At 46.2% G+C, this 19,427-nt stretch overlaps 1 protein-coding gene and 1 non-coding gene across 3 annotated transcripts in view; one reads left to right on the top strand and one right to left on the bottom strand.

The window, feature by feature from the left end:
- The first annotated feature begins 1,198 nt into the window (after positions 1-1,198).
- Positions 1,199-1,305, top strand: LOC114236615 (U6 spliceosomal RNA). The gene has a single exon (XR_003622528.2). It is a non-coding gene; the product is annotated as a U6 spliceosomal RNA (small nuclear RNA).
- An 874-nt stretch (positions 1,306-2,179) lies between these two features.
- MKI67 (marker of proliferation Ki-67) overlaps positions 2,180-19,427 on the bottom strand; it is a 28,894-nt gene continuing 11,646 nt past the window's right edge. The window contains exons 8-15 of one of the 2 annotated variants that reach the window (XM_057530410.1): positions 18,670-18,845; positions 15,458-15,779; positions 15,250-15,368; positions 14,849-15,020; positions 12,847-13,002; positions 6,208-11,879; positions 4,889-5,332; positions 2,180-3,621 (exon numbers count right to left, since the gene is read on the bottom strand). In XM_057530410.1, coding sequence (XP_057386393.1) covers positions 3,556-3,621; positions 4,889-5,332; positions 6,208-11,879; positions 12,847-13,002; positions 14,849-15,020; positions 15,250-15,368; positions 15,458-15,779; positions 18,670-18,845 — 7,127 coding nt within the window. In that variant the 3' untranslated portion in view covers positions 2,180-3,555. The remainder of the gene's footprint in view (positions 3,622-4,888; positions 5,333-6,207; positions 11,880-12,846; positions 13,003-14,848; positions 15,021-15,249; positions 15,369-15,457; positions 15,780-18,669; positions 18,846-19,427) is intronic. The other variant, XM_057530411.1, reaches the window with a different exon arrangement.

Genomic DNA, 19,427 nt, shown 5'->3' with positions numbered 1-19,427 from the left:
CCCTGACAGACTTCTTCCTGGGAACAAACCGACCCACCACGGGCTCCCACCCCCTGACTTGCCCGCAAGTTCACTCCCAGGATCTACTCACGTTAGGACAGCCAACCTCGGGGCAACACGCATCTTTGTTTGCTGACTCTGCGGCCCTGACCAAATCCCTGTCCCTGGACTCCCCACTTCTGTCCAGACGAATAGGACAGAGCCAGGGTTGTGGGGAGTCCCCTTCCCCGAATACAAGGGCTGTTCCTGCAGGACCAAAGTGGGCCTGCTGGCCAGGAGGGGAAGCAACTGTCTGGCCACGTCAGAGCTGGGGAAATGCAGACAGGAGGCCAAAGAGCCCACGCCGACCCCACCCCGTCTGCCACTCACTGTCTTGCTTTGGTTTGGTTTTCTTTCCCTTCCCTCCCTTTAATAAAAAATGCCGTGGGTTTTAAGATCATTTCATCCCAGACACCTCCTGCAGTGGTCACCAGGGTATAGAGACTTGTCCATCCATGGTCTGCCCTCCTGGATGGACAAAGCTTTGTCCTAGAGGGGGGCGTCTAGTTTTCACTGCACTACGTCCCACGAGGATGCACAGCAAGACCCCAGGATACAAAACGGGGGACTAACCCAGCCTGGGAAATGGGGATGGGGGTGAACGAGGCTTCTCTGAGGGAGTCTCACTGGAGCTGAGCTCGGGGCTGACGGGGATCATCTTGTGAAGCAGGAGGTGGGGAAAGTCCCAGGCAGAGAAAAGAGCAGGGTGTGTGTGTGTGTATGTGTTCATCTGCATGTATGAGTATGTGTGTGTGTGTATAAATGCATGAATGTGTATCCATGTGTATATGTGTGTAGGAATGGGTGTGGACCCATGTGTGTTTATGTATATGCATGTGTATGTGTGTAGGAATGGGTGTGGACCCATGTATATGTTTATATGCACGTGTATATGTGTGTAGGAAGGGGTGTGGACCCATGTATATGTTTATGTATATGCACGTGTATATGTGTGTAGGAATGGGTGTGGATCCATGTATATATTTATGTATATGCACGTGTATATGTGTGTAGGTCTATGTATGTGTGAGGGGGGTGGAGGGGTTTAACTAAGACAAGAGTTGGCTGGTACAGAATTAGAGCAAAAAAGTCAAGGAGAGATTGTGGCAGCCATATCACGGAAAAGCTTGGAGATGAAAAAGTAAAAATAGCTTCCATCGTGCTCGCCTCGGCAGCACATATACTAAAACTGGAACAATACAGAGAAGATTAGCATGGCTCCTGCGCAAGGGTGACACGCAAATTCGTGAAGCGTTCCATATTTTTTGTTATACGGAAGAAACTAACACAACATTGTAAAGCAATTTATACTCCAATAAAGATGTTAAAAAAAAAAAAAAGAATACCTTCCATTTACTGAGAACTTTCCATCAGAGGGATGTTACTCACTTGGAATCTGAGGCTCAGAGAAGGTACCAAACCACACAGCGAGTAGGTATTTATTTCTTGCACCCCATTCTGAAACACACAATTAGCCTGGCTAAATAATGGTGGTTAATATTTCTGACCCTTCACCCTCAAGAATGCTAAATAAAGGATGTGTCCTGTGGACGTGTGCTTTTGTAGACACTTGTTTGAATGACCTTTTCTAATCCAGCACCTACAACCCTGTAAAATAAAACCACTCTTATGCTCTTGATATGCTGTACTTACAAAGGCGAGAAAATATGCTCATATATTTCAGTGAGATTTTTGGTTAGAATTGAACCCTAAGAGATTTTTAATTAATTTTTATCCCATTCCCCAGGCATACAGCTAATTGAAATTTTTCTATACGTAAGGTTCATAATTATTACTAAATGTGAAGTGTTGGCAGAACAATTTCATCATGGAAAATTCCTATTTTACAATTTCTTGAATCTTGCCTACCTAAATGACACATGGATGACTCACACCTTCAAATAGAGCGCCTTTTCTAACGAGGGTTGCGCTTCCTAAAATACTCTCCCTTCTGCTTGCCAGAATTCCACCCCTTTCCGGCCCAGCTCTTTGAATGTCCCCTCCCTGCTTCATCCTCAACCCTCCTGCTGCCATCTGTCACTCACCCTCCCTTGAGATTTCAGACAACACTGTCTAAAACTGTATTACAGCAGCCAAAATAGCAAAAGCAAATACCACTGACTCAGCAGACACGCCTGGATTCATGTATTCGTTCAGCAAACATTTATTATTATGTGGACCTGGCTCCATGCCAGACACGGGGATTACAAGAGTAGACAGGCAGGGGCACCGATGTTACAGTTCACACTCTAGGGGACAGCGACCTTTTCTTATCTTCCATCCATACCTCCACCTGGCAAGGTAAGTGAATGGGGAGGACTCCATACAGGTGACTGGAGGGAAGGTGTGCTCATTTCTGATTTAGGGAACACAAAGGAGGACAAAGCAGGACAAAGCAGAACAGCAGTGTGATGGACGGCTCTGAAACTGAAGAAAGACAAAGTCCAGGCTTAAAACGAGATGTAGGAGCCATGGGCTCACGTGTAAGTGATTCAGAAATGGTGGGGAAAGAGCCTCACGCTCTGCGGCTGTCAGAAACGGCCGTTCTTTTGGGGGAAACGTTTGGGTTTGTGTTGCTCCCTGTCCAAGGTGACCTGCTGGGGACTAAGTCAGGCCAACAGGCGTGGTCAGAGGAAACACAGGTGAGAGCAGATTTGCAGAAAGCTCAGAACGTGTAAATGACATGAAAGCTCAGAGGGGTGCTACAGTTTGGAATCGAGGGGCACCCTGGCCGATGGCCCTAAGATTGAGTGAGGGGGGATCCCTTCTCAGATGAAAGCAGTCCCAGTTTAGACAAAGATACTTAACGTGAAAAAGGCAAGCTACCCGTCATTCCTCAGAGTCTCATCGTTACCCTGAAAATGGCATCACAAACTGTCCTCCAAATCACACATTTATTCCCTTAAGTGGTCAGGACACCAAGGAGAGGACAGTCCTGTACAGATGACCCACAGCCCTAGTGCCTGGACCCGAGGTCTCCCCAGTGTAAAGGTATATCTTGTAACTTTCATTTTTCTCTTCCTGTACCCACTCATTCATGTTTCCAGAGTGCCTGCCTGGTGTTGGGGATGCAGGATAGAAGCCCCGCCTTTCACATTCGGATGGAGGACACAGAAGGACACAGACACACACACAAGCATTTACAACACAGCGTGGCAAGTGCCTGAGCCCACGGCCAATGGGGGTTGACCGTGGAAATCACAAACTCCAGGGCTTCATCTCGCCAAGTTGAAGCCCACACCTTGGCAAACCCTCCCCCGCCCCTGCCCCCCACCCACCCAAGTTTTAAATTTTTATCAGTTTAGGAGACCCAGCGGTCTCCTTCATAACCTCCATATGGGGGTTTTGAATAAACTATTCAGAGTCAGAAAATTCCAAGCTTTCTTCCCTTAAACCTGCCCTCCCCTCCAGACAGCATTATTTACAGAATTCATTTTAAAATTTACGGCAAATATTGTACTACAACTTATCGCTAAACTAAATTCATTACATGTTTTTCCCTTTTAAACTTCTTGGCTATTTATCTTCACTGTCTCGATGACTTCTGGTTCTTATTTTCTTGACACCCACATTGTCATTTTCCTGTTTGGGAACAAAAATGTAACTCTTAAGTAATTTAAAAGAACAATTTTTGTAACCGACTCTGCAAAAACCCCGATCCTTTGTAGGTGTGATACAGGCCTTTAGTCCTAGAAAATTAATCTTGAGGTTGGAAATAAACTTTAAGATAGAGCCCATAAAAGTTGCCTTAAACTGTTTTTACTATTTAATTTTTTAAAGTTAAATATTGTGTCCTTTGATAGAAAGGTTTGTAAGCTATTTTTAAGTTAATACATCATAAAAAGAGAAAGAAAATTTCCACACAAATACATACATTTTCACTAATTTTCATAAATATCATTCAGGAAAAGTGAATTCAAATGTATAACCAGGCTGAAATCTTTTTTTTCTTTTATACGCAAAGACAATAATTTAAGACCTTTATTAACAGGTGCTTGCAGTTGGTTGACTGTTTTGAAAAAAATCAAGCTGTAAACTTTTATTACAAATAAAAAATGAGGTTCTTAAAAATCTCAACTTGACCAGATGTGAAATAAATTAAAAACCAGAAGACCCAAAAGATTTCGGCCTGGTATTTTTCTCAGGCCAAAACCTTTTGGGTCTTCTAAACAACTGATGTGTTTGAAGGGGACCGTCCCTCAATGCTACGTGAGTGTGAGTGGAGAGCGCATGTGGGACGGGACAAAGGACACCAGACTGCCTCCCGGGTGGGAACTCTTAACAGTACTACCCACCTAAACACACCTCCACCTGTTCTTCATCCCAGCTTGCCAAAGGGACGCCTTCGAAATCAGGCGTTACCCCTCTGGAAGTTTCATTCAATCTCTAACCAGAGACTGAAGACAGCTGCCTGGAATCTTAATACAGGGTATGCAATGAGCAATCAGAAAATACTAACTGGATAAATCCCTTTTTCTTCCTTTTTAAAAAATTTTTGGCCACGGCAAGCAGGATCTTAGTTCCCTGACCAGCGATTGAACCTGAGCCCCCTGCAGTGGAAGCTCGGAGTCTTAACCACTGGACCGCCAGGGAAGTCCCAACCCTTTTTTTCCCTGAATGATGACTTTATAATGTGAATTTACTATTCAAAGTGGAATCCCTAACCCAGATACACCTGAATATAGAGCCACAAAATGTGGTTTAGATTCATGCCTCTTACATTAGTCTAACCGGGAGCTGGCGGCATGTTATTACATATCATGTGTTGTGTCTGCTCTATTAACATGGGGCAAAAATTATATTGAAACGTTCTATGCACGTAAAAAAAGAGAAACAGGAAATTACTTGCCTTTTGAAGGCTGTTGGCACGTCTCCAGGCACCCCGGGTTACTCTCTGCTCGGATTCACCCTCCGAAGGGTTTCCTCGAGGGCGGAGAGTAATCTTTCTGGATCTCAAACCCTTGAAGTCTGAATATTCCGTTGCTTCTTTCTCTTCCTGCTTCTTCACGGGGATTTCCACCCTTTCCTGCCTTGCTGTCTCCTCTGTTGCATCAGGCAAAGGCTTCTGATTCTGCTTCCCAGATCTCAAGTGCCTCCTTCTCTCTTGAACTTTGCCCCCAGAGGTAGGAGTCTCGGCTCCATCTTCTGGGCTTTGTAGCTTCATCTCTTGGGAGGTCTTCGTGGACTTCTTCTCACTCCTCTTTATTTTCATCTTTCCTGCTGATATAAGAACCCCAGGTCTTTGCTCCTCTATATTGGTTTTAGTGGGGCGCCTGGTACGCAGGGACATTCCCTAAAAAAATTCAAAAGACATCCACAAAACGTCAAGAATGAGGAATACAAATCTTAAAACTCAACATGGAGAAAATCATTTGAAAGTGAACTCAAAGGGGAATTAATTGGAAAATTTCCCATTGGTTCATTTTCTAAGATGCCAGTAATCTAATCGAGTCAAGGGAGTGCCTGTCACTTTGTTCCAATGGAGAAATCACCATTTCTACTGATAAACCATAAGTAAGGAATTCAGTATAAATTCCAGTCACAATGTCTGAATGTCATATACGTCAGTCTGATTATAACAAGCGTTAAAAGGGTATTCCAGGAGAATGCCCCATTATTCAGGTAGTAAATGAATTCCTAATCCTTTAACAATCATTGATAGAGCAGGACAGGAAAATCTCAATTTCTGGAATCGAATTTACAAGCTTCTCTATCTGACAGCCCTGACAGTTATGGTCTTCCCAAGACACACGCCCCGTGTAAATTGTTCTAATTGTTTAAATACTGACGCAGATACTACTTCTACCCAGCACTCCAGGTCTCGGTGTCTGGAACAAGGCAGGACTGAATTGCCCACTTTTTCTCGGCACAAAGTTCCACACCTCTGAAGATGAACACAACTCAGTCACTTCCTGAGAAGTTCTTGGCAAAATGTGTAATAATAATTTTGACCAGTTATTTTCCCAAATTAGCCTATTCTCTCTAGAAATCCCCAAAGGATGCTTTACGAAGGTCTGCAGTTACTCACTGTGTTGAATGCGGACCCCGCGGGGAAAGGGTACCCACATATATATTCGGGTTATGTACAGTTTATAGCAAACGTTATACCAGAATGGAGAGCATCCACCCAAGATGACATGGTATGATTACATCACACGATTGCATCACCTTATTTGGAGCGTGCGCGTCTTCTCCTTGTGGATCCGTAGCTTTAGTTTTCACATCATTGTTGGGCAGGCTTCCCACAGGTTTAGTCCTTTGTGCCAAAATCCTCAGGCTTCTCTTCTTCACCCCCGAGGGTTTGGGGGGCTCCCGTCTCTCCCTGGGGGCTGTCCTCTGCTTCTTCTGGAGGGGCTTCTCTTCCTCAGGGTCCTGTGCAGCCATCGTGGGGCATAGTCTCTTCCTGCCCACAACCCTTGCATCTTCTCCCAGTTTCCTCTTGGGGGACGGGGAGATGCAGCTTTCACCTGGTGATTTTACAGGGTCTCTGCTGCCCACAGGGTCTCCCGTGAACCTTACTTTAGGGGCCCTGAGGACTCTTCGGGATATTTCTACAGGTCTTCTTCTGTCTGCTGCTTGCTTTGCGGCTCTCTTAACTCCAGAAGCATCGTTTCCCAGTTCCTTGACCTGATCTGGCTTTTGGAAGAGCTCTTTGAAACTGGCTGGATCTTCCAGGGGTTGGGCCTTTTCCTTAAATGTTCTTAGCCGACTCTTGACACAAATTACATTTTCTGCTGAGTCCAGGTTCTGCCTTGAAGTTTCCTTAAACACTTTGATATTGTTCTCATCACCTACTGGTTCTCTGTGCGTGGTTTCCCCTGCTGTTTGGATGGGCTCTCTGAGTACTGAGAGCTCTTCTAGGTCCACTTTTCCCGGTGGTGACTTGAGCTGCCTCTTTCTACTTGCTGGCCTGGTGACTAGTGCGGCTGGTGGAGACTGGCAGGGCACTGCAGTGATTTTAACATCACTCACTGGTTCTTTGGCCTGATCTGGCTTTTGGAAGAGCTCTTTGAAACTGCATGAGTCTTCCACGGGTTGGGTCTTTTCCTTAAATATTCTTAGCCGACTCCTGATGCCCGTTACATTTTCTGCAGGGTTGAGTTTCTGCCTTGAAGTTTCCTTCACCACTTTGCTGTCTTTTTCATCACATACAGGCTCTCTCTGCATATCCCCTGGTGTCTGTGTGGGCTTCCTGGGTGCTGACGGCTCTTCTACATCCACTTTCTCTGGCAGTGACTTGAGTTGCCTCTTTCTACTTGCTGGCCTGGTGACTGGTCCGGCTGGTGGAGATTGGCAGGGCACTGGAGCTATATTAACATCACTCACTGGTTCCTTGGCCTGACTTGGCTTTTGGAAGAGCTCGTTGAAACTGCCCGAGTCTTCCATAGGTTGAGCCTTTTCCTTCAATGTTCTTAGCCGACTCTTGACGCCAGTTACATTTTCTGCCAAGACCAATTTCTGCCTTGAATTTTCCTTAAACGCTTTGCTGTCTTTTTCATCACATACAGGCTCTCTCTGCATATCCCCTGGTGTCTGTGTGGGCTTCCTGGGCACTGAGGGCTCTTCTACATCCACTTTCCCTGGTGGTGACTTGAGCCGTCTCTTTCTACTTGTTCGCCTGGGGACTGGTTTGGCTGGTGGAGATTGGCAGGACAGTGGAGCGATTTTAACATCACTCATTGGTTCCTTGGCCTTATCTGGCTTTTGGAAGAGCTCCTTGAAACTGCACGAGTCTTCCAGGGGTTGAGCCTTTTCCTTAAATTTTCTTAGCCAACTCTTGACACCAATTACATTTTCTGCTGAGACCAGTTTCTGCCTTAAAGTCTCCTTAAACACTTTGATGTCATTTTCATCACCTACAGGTTTTGTGTGTGTGTGCATGGTTTCCCCTGGTGTCTGTGTGGGCTTCCTGAGCGCTGAGGGCTCTTCTACATCCACTTTCCCTGGTGGTGACTTGAGCCGTCTCTTTCTACCTGTTCGCCTGGTGACTGGCTCTACTGCTGGAGATTTATAGGGTATTGTGGTGGTTTTCTCATCAGTCATTGGTTCCTTTGCATGATCTGGGGTTTGGAAGAGCTCTTTGAAGCCAGCCAGGTCTTCCAGCGGTGGGGCTTTTTCCTTGGGTGTCTTTAGCCACCTCCTGCTTCCAGTTACATTTTCTGCAGGGTCCAGCTTTTCTTCTGGAGTTTCCTGAGACACTGCAATGCCTCTGTCACCACCCTCTGGTTCTCTGTGTGAGTGTGTGGCTTCTCCTGATGTTTGTGTGGGCTTCTTGAGTGCTGAGAGGTCTTCCTGCACAGCCACTTTCTGGGAAGGTGTCTTGAGATGTCTGGTCATGCTGGTTGATGTAACAGCTGGTTCTGGTGGTGGAGATTGGCAGAGCATTTGGGGGGTTCTGTCCTCAGTCATTGGTTCCTTGGCTTGATGTGGGGTTTGAAAGAGCTCTTTGAAGCCAGCCAGGTCTTCCAGGGGTGGGGCCTTTTCCTTGGGTGTCCCTAGCCACCTCTTGCTTTCAGTTACATTTTCTGCAGGGTCCAGTTTCTCTCCTGGAGTTTCCTGAGACACTGCAATGCCTCTGTCACCACCCTCTGGTTCTCTCTGTGAGTGTGTGGTTTCCCCTGGTGTTTGTTGAGGCTTCCTGAGAGCCGAGACATCTTCCTGTATATCCACTTTCTGGGAAGGTGTCTTGAGACGCCCCTTTCTACTTGGTGTGTTCACTGGTTCTGGTTGTGGAGATTGACAAGGTATGTTGGTGGGTTTGTCATCAGTCATTGGTTCCTTTGCATGATCTGGGGTTTGGAAGAGCTCTTTGAAGCCAGCCAGGTCTTCCAGCGGTGGGGCCTTTTCCTTGGGTGTTCTTGGCCACCTCTTACTTCCATTTACATTTTCTGATGAGTCCAGTTTCTGATTTGGAGTTTCCTGAAACAATATGATGCTTTTATCATCATCTACTGGTTCTCCCTCTGAGTGTCTAGTTTCCCCTGGTGACTGTGTCGTTCTGCATGCTGAGAGCTCTTTCTCTGTATCCGCTTTCCCCAGAGGTGTCTTGAGCCATCTCTTCATGTTGGTTGGTGTGACAATTAGCTGTGGTTGGGAGGACATGCAGAGCATTTTGGGAGTTTTGACAACAGCCCTTGGTTCCTTGGCATGATCTGGGGTTTGGAAGAGCTCTTTGAAACCTGCCAGGTCTTCTAGAGATTGGACCTTTTCCTTGGGTGTTCTTGGCGGCCTCTTGCTTCCATTTACATTTTCTGCTGAGTCCAGTTTCTGCTTTGGAGTTTCCTTAGATAATTTGATGCTTTTATCACCATCCGCTGGTTCTCTGTCTGAGTGCCTGGCTCCCCCTGGTGTCTGTGTGGGTTTCCTGAGTGCTGAGGGCTCTTCTACATCCACTTTCCCTGGCAGTGATCTGAGCCGTCTCTTTCTACCTGTTTGCCTGGTGACTGGTTCTACTACTGGAGATTTATAGGGTATTGTGGTGGTTTTCTCATTAGTCATTTGTTCCTCTGCATGATCTGGGGTTTGGAAGAGCTCTTTGAAGCCAACCAGGTCTTCCAGCGGTGGGGCCTTTTCCTTGGGTATCCTTGGCCACCTCTTGCTTCCAGTTACATTTTCTGCAGGGTCCAGCTTTTCTTCTGGAGTTCCCTGAGACACCGCAATGCCTCTGTCACCACCCTCTGGTTCTCTGTGTGAGTGTGTGGGCTTCCTGAGAGCCGAGAGGTCTCCCTGCACAGCCACTTTCTGGGAAGGTGTCTTGAGACATGTGGTCATGCTGGTTGATGTAACAACTGGTTCTGGTGGCAGAGATCGGCAGAGCACTTTGGGGGTTCTGTCCTCAGTCATTTGTTCCTCTGCATGATCTGGGGTTTGGAAGAGCTCTTTGAAGCCAACCAGGTCTTCCAGCAGTGGGGCCGTTTTCCTGGGTGTTCTTGGCTGCCTCGTGCTTCTAGTTACATTTTCTGCAGGGTCCAGTTTCTCTCCTGGAGCTTCCTGAGACACTGCAATGCCTCTGTCACCACCCTCTGGTTCTCTGTGTGAGTGTGTGGGCTTCCTGAGAGCTGAGAGGTCTTCCTGCACAGCCACTTTCTGGGAAGGTGTCTTGAGACGTCCCTTTCTACTTGGTGTGTTGACTGGTTCTAGCTGTGGAGACTGGCAGAGCATTTTGAAGATTCTGTCAGCAGTCATTGGTTCCACTGTGTGATTTGGTGTTTGGAAGAGCTCTTTGAAGCCAACCAGGTCTTCCAGCGATGGGGCCTTTTCCTTGGGTGTTCTTGGCCGCCTCTTGCTTCCAGTTACATTTTCTGCAGGGCCCAGCTTTTCTCCTGGAGTTTCCTGAGACACTGCAATGCCTCTGTCACCACCCTCTGGTTCTTTGTCTGACTGTCTGGTCTCCCCTGGTGTCTGGGTGGGCTTCCTGAGAGCCGAGACATCTTCCTGCACATCCACTTTCTGGGAAGGTGTCTTGAGCCATCTCTTGCTACTTGTTGGCATGTTGACTGCTTCTGCTGGTGGAGATTTATAGGGTATTGTGGTAGGTTTGTCATCAGTCATCGGTTGCTTTGCATGATCTGGGGTTTGGAAGAGCTCTTTGAAGCCAGCCAGGTCTTCCAGGGGTGGGGCCTTTTTCTTGGGTGTTCTTGGCCGCCTCTTGCTTCCAGTTACATTTTCTGCAGGGTCCAGTTTCTCTCCTGGAGCTTCCTGAGACACTGCAATGCCTCTGTCACCACCCTCTGGTTCTCTCTGTGAGTGTGTGGTTCCCCCTGGTGTTTGTTGAGGCTTCCTGAGAGCTGAGACATCTTCCTGCACATCCACTTTCTGGGAAGGTGTCTTCAGATGTCCCTTTCTATTTGGTGTGTTGACTGGTTCTAGCTGTGGAGATTGGCAGAGCATTTTGGGGGTTTTGTCATCAATCATGGGTTCCTTGGCATGATGTGGGGTTTGGAAGAGCTCTTTGAAGCCAGCCAGGTCTTCCAGAGGTGGAGCCTTTCCCTTGGGTGTCCTTGGCCGCCTCTCACTTCCAGCTACATTTCCCGCAGGGTCCAGTTTCTGCTTCGGAGTTTCCTTAAACAATTTGATGCTTTTTTCATCACCTGGTTCTCTGTGCATGGGCATGGTTTTCCCTGGTGTCTGTGTGAGCTTCCCGAGGGCTGAGGCATCTTCTACATCCACTTTCCAGGAAGGTGTCTTGAGCTGTGTGTTTGTCCTGGTGGGCGTGCCGACTGTTCCTGATCTGGGAGATTTACAGCGCATATTTGTGGCTTTGTTCTCTGCATCCACTGCTTCCTTGGCATGAGCTGGGGTCTGTAGGAGACTTGGGATGTCCAGCTGGTCTTCCTCAGGCTCTGGCTCCTGCAAGCTCTCGAGGGCGGTCAGGCCTGCTGCTAGTTCACACTTCAGCTCTGAAGCTCTTCTTGATCTCCTCACAGCTATCATCGTTTTGGAATTTTCTTTTGATTCCATGTTTTTTGTACATGTTTCACTTTCCTTCACGTCTCCCTCCAGCTTCTGCTCTGGTTGTGGTGTTTTCCTCAGACATCTTCCCAAGGCATTCTCAAGAGTGTCAGGTTTTGTGCCTTTGTTTTTACACTCTACACCTGGTGTCTGTGAGCTTCTGAGCTCCATGGACCTTCTAAACTTGTTTGCACTAGATGTTGTCTTTGGTGTCATTGCCACAGACGCTGGAGTTTTCATCTCAGCACCTGTTGTTTTATACACGTTCCTCGGAGTTTTCATAATACTTTCATTTATTTTAATACACTGGCGTCTTAAGGCAGGGCTTGCAGAACTTTGATCAGACAGCTCTTTTGGTGCATCTTGAGTCCCGGGGAACACATTCTGTCCTATAAGAAATTAACACATACATGATGAGTATATTCTGTGCACTGTATGTGCCAATGTGGTGTTTTAGCCTCATGAGGTATTATTTAAGGACCAATAACCCAGCCTCCCATCCACCTCAGGATATGAGGCTGCTTATGTGGCCATAAATCTGTCTGACATGAACCACACACAATTAAGAACAATGTTTTTAGGTGACACAGAGTGGGGTCATGCACAGGCAATGGTAAGGGTCTATGAGGATCAGATAAAAGAAAAACATTCCTTAACAAGGGTCACCTGAAGGCTGCCAGCCAGGTCTAGGTGAGCTGAACACAAACATTTTTTTCATCAAACGTGAGAAACAGCTGTTTCATCTGCTGGACCACCAATACAATAATATGGATTATACTTAGTACGCTAAGGGTCCATGTTACACAGGAAACATCAATTCTTTAGCGACAGGAAGCATCTTGAGTGTAGCACGCTGTCCCCTCTATGACAGAAACTCGGTGACCAGTGTAAACGAGAGAGAAACACACTCATATCTCACTCTCATCCTGCGGCAGGTGCCCAACCAGAGATTAATAGGAGTACCTGCGCGGTGCACACCTGCTGCCTTTCTCTTTGGTAACTGACAGCACTTTCACATTTGAGTAATTTACATATAGGTATGATGAGAGATCATTACACTTTCCTGCTTGTCAGCCTCTTTACTTATGCTAAGTGAAGAAGGCCACGTGTACACACGTAGTTTACAGTTAGTAAACAGGCATGCCTTTTCACGCAAGTCTCTGAAAGCCAGTGCTGGTTCAGCTGCTGACAGAAACCTCCCCTAAAAACAATGGGACAGGGAAGCTGGACGTGGTACTTTATCAGGAATATCTGTCGTAGAGAAATAAATAATACAGTAGCTGTTGTGAAAAAAGAAGACCATCTACAGTTTCCACTGAAAAGATCAAAGTGCCAGGGGAAGAAAAGGAAACCAACCAGAATTTTCTGAAGCGCACAGCAGAGGTTTTTCTCCTGAATGAGGTACTGGAAGCTCTTTTCCAAGCAAATCCTCTGACTTTGAAAAAGTGGAGGGACACAGGCTCACCCTTTGTGGTTTCTCTTTCACTGGAGTCTTGAACATTTCAGGCAGCCCTGTTACATGAAAATAGTGGAAAACAGTTAACAGACATACTGCTCACACCTGCAAACAAGCACGCCCGTCCTCACGTACAACAGAGGAAATGTCAGAAGGCAAATAACAGATCACGCCCTAGAACTTCTGGGAGACAGGGTCTCATGGGAGAGGTTGATGCATCAGCTGTGAACCCATTTTTTGAAGAGGGAAATGGGAAGTTAGCCGCATATATGGCCTCTTCTCTGGCCTTCCTTTTGGAAAGAAAATGGAATGAAGGAAGTCGGTGTCCACCCTCTTCTAGAGTAAACTCCAGCTGTGAGCCCTGGCCAGAGGACAGAGGCTGCCCTTCAGGGTCCCTCCCTCTCCATGCTTCCCCAAATCTAGGGCCCTCATGCTCCTTCGGTAAGTCCTAGGTTATGCCGTACTAGAGTTTATGTACAAATAAAATGTCCAAATTTTAAAAAGTGAGATAGGACTGCCCATTTTTAGTACTGTCAAGTAATCATATCACCATCTTTTCATTTTAACACCAAAAGGTAGTACTAACATAATCTCAGAAAACAAACAAGCAAACCCATCCAGTACTCTAAAGGGAAGATTTAAGTTTCTCAAACTCTCATTCTCCTCCTGTTCTCCTTACTTTTCTCATTCTGACATCAATGGACCAAAATGCTCTCTCAGTCTGGCAGCCGTCTGCAAATTGTGTTTGGGAAGCCTGTTCTGAAGGCACCCAAGCCAGGCAACTCACTTAAAAAGCTCATTCCTCTGCCACCGTTCAGGCCTTACTTAAAATATCCAAGATTTACTATTTCATCACATATTAATGTTTTGTCATAAGAGTACTAACACCGAGGGGTGGCCTTTGCTGAGTGTCTAGAAAAATGTTTTGAAGGAAGGCTGAGAAAATTTACCATCCCAGGTACTATTTAAACTTCTATTTATCTTATAAATATTTTTGAGAATTTGTCTTCAATGCTTTGTAACATATGTAGTAGTACACTCACACGTGTGCATAATTTGCAAGGATACACAGATACACATATATCTGCGTATTGGGTGGTATAAGCTCAAATTGTTTTTCACTCATGGAGCATGCTATCAGAACTCTGGCTGTCACTGTTCTACATTTTTATAGTTTGCTTTTAAAAAGCTAAATATGTTGATCCAAATGTGATTCTAATTGGAGGGTATCTTGCATGGGTTTTATAAGTGGTACAACAATTCTCCCATCTTAAAATCTGCCAGGAAATAAAAACAAGATTCCACCTAATGGATTCAAGTGTCACCTCCCTCCAGAAGTGCTCAGAATGGAAACTACTGGTCATACGATGTAGCATAACATCCCAAACCTAGGGCCCTGCCGTGGTTCTAATCCGGTACAAGTATCAGCAGCTCACATCACACTTTTACTGAAAATGGCAATACTGGCTCAACTATGAATGGCTCAAAGAAGCCTTTGCTTCACGAACCAGCTAAGCTACATGGAAGGAAAGGAAATCTTGAAGAAGCAAAATATCACTCAAACCAATTGCTCCACCCCTGGCAATTATAAGAGCAAGGCTGCTTTCTTCACCATAAAGCCCCTGTCAACGTCGTATACCTGTGCTGCTCTCCCAGGTAAAGATGTGCATTTCCTGCCATACCTGCTTCCTACAGGCCACGTGACCCCAAATCGTCAGGGACCTGGCCTTGTTCTCCAATCCAGCACCCTCTTCCTTGAATATCATGACCCTCCGAGTTGACTAGATTGTTGGTCCTCCTGTCCCATGCACAGCAGATAAACAAACATGATACCCACCCATGTGGACCCACACAGGAGGATGAAAGGGTTCTGGTTCCTAAGAGACATGGCTATGCTTTTACCTGAAAGATCTTCACTAAAGTCCATTGGTTTGTTGACCACGAAGTTGTTCAGCATCCTGTAGGGCCGAGCCGGCCCGTTCACTTTCTCGATGTGAGCTTTCCCTATTATTATGGTACAGGGAGAGTTTGCATGGCCTGTGCTAAATTGATTGTGAATGATGCCAGTCGGCTTCTGGAAAACAATCAGGAAATCAACAAAGCGTCAAAGCCTCAATCCACACTTAATGTATCCCTTAATCATATTATGTGTCAAAGAGCAATTCACATTGGAACACCTACCTTCGGAGTATTGGTTCTTCTTTGCCTTTTGCTCAGGGGTCTTGGAGGGCCACTTTAACCACACTTAATGTATCCCTTAATCATATTATGTGTCAAAGAGCAATTCACATTGGAACACTTACCTTCGGAGTATTGGTTCTTCTTTGCCTTTTGCTCAGGGGTCTTGGAGGGCCACGTTTAACAGCTTTGGTCTGGGTCTGCTTGGTACCAAGTTTTACCACGTCTGCCCACGATTTTGCCACTGTCACAGGGAAAAGATGTTGAGACTTTTCAAAACCGGCAGTAACGCAAAAATCAACCTTGAAACCTATCTGCTGATACAACACTAACCAACTAAATTGGCCTCAGAAGCGCCACTCCTTCTCTTGGAATAAATCATCTGTAAGATGCCATGCTGGCTTCGATCCAGGGAAGCTCTCTTGGAGGGCAGGTTGCCACTTTTTCTCCCTCCTCTCTTGGGAATATCTGTCTGATGTGGAGATTTGCTGTCGCTGGAGATGGAAGACGCCTTGGATAACCTACGGCATCGGTCGGGTGCATCTGGAGAAGCGGGAGCAGCGTTAGGAGCTGGAGATCTCGTGAATGCGTTCTGTGCAGTCACTTCCAGACAGACTTCTGAAGAATCTTCTTTCCCTGATGGCTGCAGCTGCTCCTGACAAGATTTAAATGTGCATAAGAAACCTTACCACAAATATAACTTCTCTGTAGGTTCAAGATGACGGAGTAGGATGTGCGCTCAATCCCTCTTGCGCGAGCACCGGAATCACAACTAACTGCTGAACAATCATCGACAGGAAGACACTGGAACTCACCAAAAAAGATACCCCACATCCAAAGACAAAGGAGAAGCCATAATGAGACAGTAGGAGGGGCGCAATCACAATAAAATCAAATCCCATAACCGCTGGGTGGGTGACTCACAAACTGGAGAACACTTATACCACAGAAGTCCACCCACTGGAGTGAAAGTTCTGAGCCCCACGTCAGGCTTCCAAACCTGGGGGTCCGGCAATGGGAGGAAGAATTCCTAGAGAATCAGACTTTGAAGGATAGTGGGATTTGATTACAGGATTTTGACAGGACTGGGGGAAACAGAGACTCCACTCTTGGAGGGCACACACAAAGTAGTGTGCACATCGGGACCCAGGGGAAGGAGCAGTGACCCCACAGGAGACTGAACCAGACCTACCTGCTAGTGTTGGAGGGTCTCCTGCAGAGGCGGGGGGTGGCTGTGGCTCACCATGGGGACAAGGACACTGGCAGCAGAAGTTCTGGGAAGTGCTCCTTGGCGTGAGCCCTCCCAGAGTCCGCCATTAGCCGCACCAAAGAGCCCAGGTAGGCTCCAGTGCTGGGTCGCCTCAGGCCAAACAACCAACAGGGAGGGAACCCAGCCCCACCCATCAGCAGACAAGCAGGTTAAAGTTTTACTGAGCTCTGCCCACCAGAGCAACAGTCAGCTCTACCCACCACCAGTCCCTCCCATCAGGAAACTTGCACAAGCCTCTTAGATAGCCACATCCACCAGAGGGCAGACAGCAGAAGCAAGAAGAACTACAATCCTGCAGCCTGTGGAACGAAAACCACATTCACAGAAAGATAGACAAAATGAAAAGGCAGAGGACTATGTACCAGGTGAAGGAACAAGATAAAACCCCAGGAAAACAACTAAATGAAGTGGAGATAGGCAACCTTCCAGAAAAGGAATTCAGAATAATGATAGTGAAGATGATCCAGGACCTGGGAAAAAGAATGGAGGCAAAGATCGAGAAGATGCAAGAAATGTTTAACAAAGACCTAGAAGAATTAAAGAACAAACAAACAGAGATGAACAATACAATAACTGAAATGAAAAATACACTAGAAGGAATCAATAGCAGAATAACTGAGACAGAAGAACGGATAAGTGACCTGGAAGACAGAATGGTGGAATTCAGTGCTGCGGAACAGAATAAAGAAAAAAGAATGAAAACAAATGAAGACAGCCTAAGAGACCTCTGGGACAACATTAAACGCAACAACATTTGCACTATAGGGGTCCCAGAAGAAGAGAGAGAGAAAGGACCAGAGAAAATATTTGAAGAGATTATAGTCGAAAACTTCCCTAACATGGGAAAGGAAATAGCCACCCAAGTCCAGGAAGCACAGAGAGTCCCATACAGGATAAACCCAAGGAGAAACACGCAGAGACACATAGTAATCAAATTGGCAAAAATTAAAGACAAAGAAAAATTACTGAAAGCAACAAGGGAAAAACGACAAATAACATACAAGGGAACTCCCTTAAGGTTAACAGCTGATTTATTAGCAGAAACTCTCCAAGCCAGAAGGGAGTGGCATGATATATTTAAAGTGATGAAAGGGAAGAAACTACAACCAAGATTACTCTACTTGGCAAGGATCTCATCCGGATTCGACAGAGAAATCAAAAGCTTTAAAGACAAGCAAAACTAAGAGAATTCAGTACCACCAGGCTTTCTATTTATTTTATATTGGAGTATAGGTGATTAACAATGTTGTTAGTGTCAGGTGTACAGCAAAGTGATTCAGTTATACATATATCTATTCTTTTTCAAATTCCTTTCCCATTTAGGTTTACAGAATTTTGAGCAGAGTTCCCTGTGCTACACAGCAGGTCCTTGTTGGTTATCTATTTTAAATATAGCCGTGTGTACCTGTCAATCCCAAACTGTTTAAATCTGGAAGCACCAAACTTTTCAACCAGTGTCTGGCAAGTATATGGTAGAGATGGGAGTCTATCTCTCTCACTTAAAAAAAAAAAGGGGGGGGGGAGAAAGCACCAAACAATTCTTAATTGGGGTATTTCAGGTGGAAAGATGAAAGGAACTTCCTCATGAGTGAGGCTCTTATCTAAGTCCAAGGAAACACCGTCCGTGGGAATTTAACCACCTTTGATCTGCATGGAAAGACAGCCACTCACTTCCAGGAGCCCATATAAAAGGAAAGGAAAGGAGACATACCTCACACGCCTGTTAGTGTGAAAGGAAATTAAAGACTTCCCAGGCCCTCTGATGAAGGCGAGCTGTGGGCCAACCCCTCTCTAGAGACCTAAGATCACAGCCTAGGGTAGGTGATGAAAAACTGTAAGGAGCTGATGATGAAAATCATGGGTGTGCTGCCATCCAAGATTTTTCTTTTCACCTTGTAATTCTAAAAGGGAAAAACACCAGAACCTTACGGTTCTGTGTCATGAGGCCTCCAGATTCTTTCCAAATGTATTTACTATAACCCTAGCATGACCACCTGGCCCTGGAAGTGTGGTCAGCAGGAGGCCTCTGCAGAGAAGGAAAGTCCTGAGGACCCACCTGTGCTCAGTCACCCTCGGGCCGTGGTTAGGAACCCAGGTGTTCATTTCCCAACACCCGCATGAATGAGCTCTCACAGAGACTTTTATGTTTTTACTTTGTTATTAGAAAGAAAAAGGTGTTCATTGTCATTCTACTAGTGTGAGGGGTTGGAAAGAATATGGACCAAGGATGTGCGCTATCATCAGACCCGAAGGGGGGACCAGTGGGTAAACTCACCTTGATGATTTTCTTCAGGACGGTTGGCGTGTGGGTGACCAGAGACCGTCTTTGCTTTGGTGTCTCTCCTCTTTTGAGAGGTGTGTTAGGAGGTAAGTTTTCATCGAATAATTCAGGTCTCAGGCGACCACCAAAGGAGACCCGCCTCCTCTTCAGGGACACCCCATCCATCTTATCTAGAGGAATGGGTACAGACGTAGAGAGGGCAAAGGAGAACTGTACCATAGGTGTGACTTGTTTCCTTTTACCATTAAAGACAAACCTACTGTAAACTCACTGAAACCTGGCACCTCACACACCTTTACTCTCCTGTGATGTTGACGAAGGTGATGCTGCTTCAAGAGCTCAGGAAAGATCCAGGACAAACCACTAAATGCCAAGTCCCAACCTGACAGGACAAGGACTTTCTTTAAACATTGACAAGTCCTGTGCGGACAGAGCTTAATAAAGGGAGTGGCCTGGAGCAGTGGCGCTCACTTTGGAGCTGGGGGATGATGGGGATGGGGCTTCAGCAGTGGCCTGAGAAAGCTTTTCCAAGAGACTCACACTTGGGTCTCACTCAGACCTACCCAGTGAGTAGAATTCGAGCTGGAAACTTCTCCTGGTGATATTGACAGATGGGCAATTCATGCGTCCCAAGCCCCACTATCCATCTTTGTGAACCACTTGTCAATATAAACCCTTGCCTAAGTGAGGCGCCCCGTTTGTAAGACTTGTGGGGACTCTGTGACTGATGTGCGTGGGTCTGCTTTCAGAGC

The sequence above is a fragment of the Balaenoptera acutorostrata genome, chromosome 16, assembly GCF_949987535.1.
Source record: "Balaenoptera acutorostrata chromosome 16, mBalAcu1.1, whole genome shotgun sequence".
NCBI classification, from domain to species: Eukaryota; Metazoa; Chordata; class Mammalia; order Artiodactyla; family Balaenopteridae; genus Balaenoptera; species Balaenoptera acutorostrata.
This window is presented reverse-complemented; position numbering and strand designations above follow the sequence as displayed.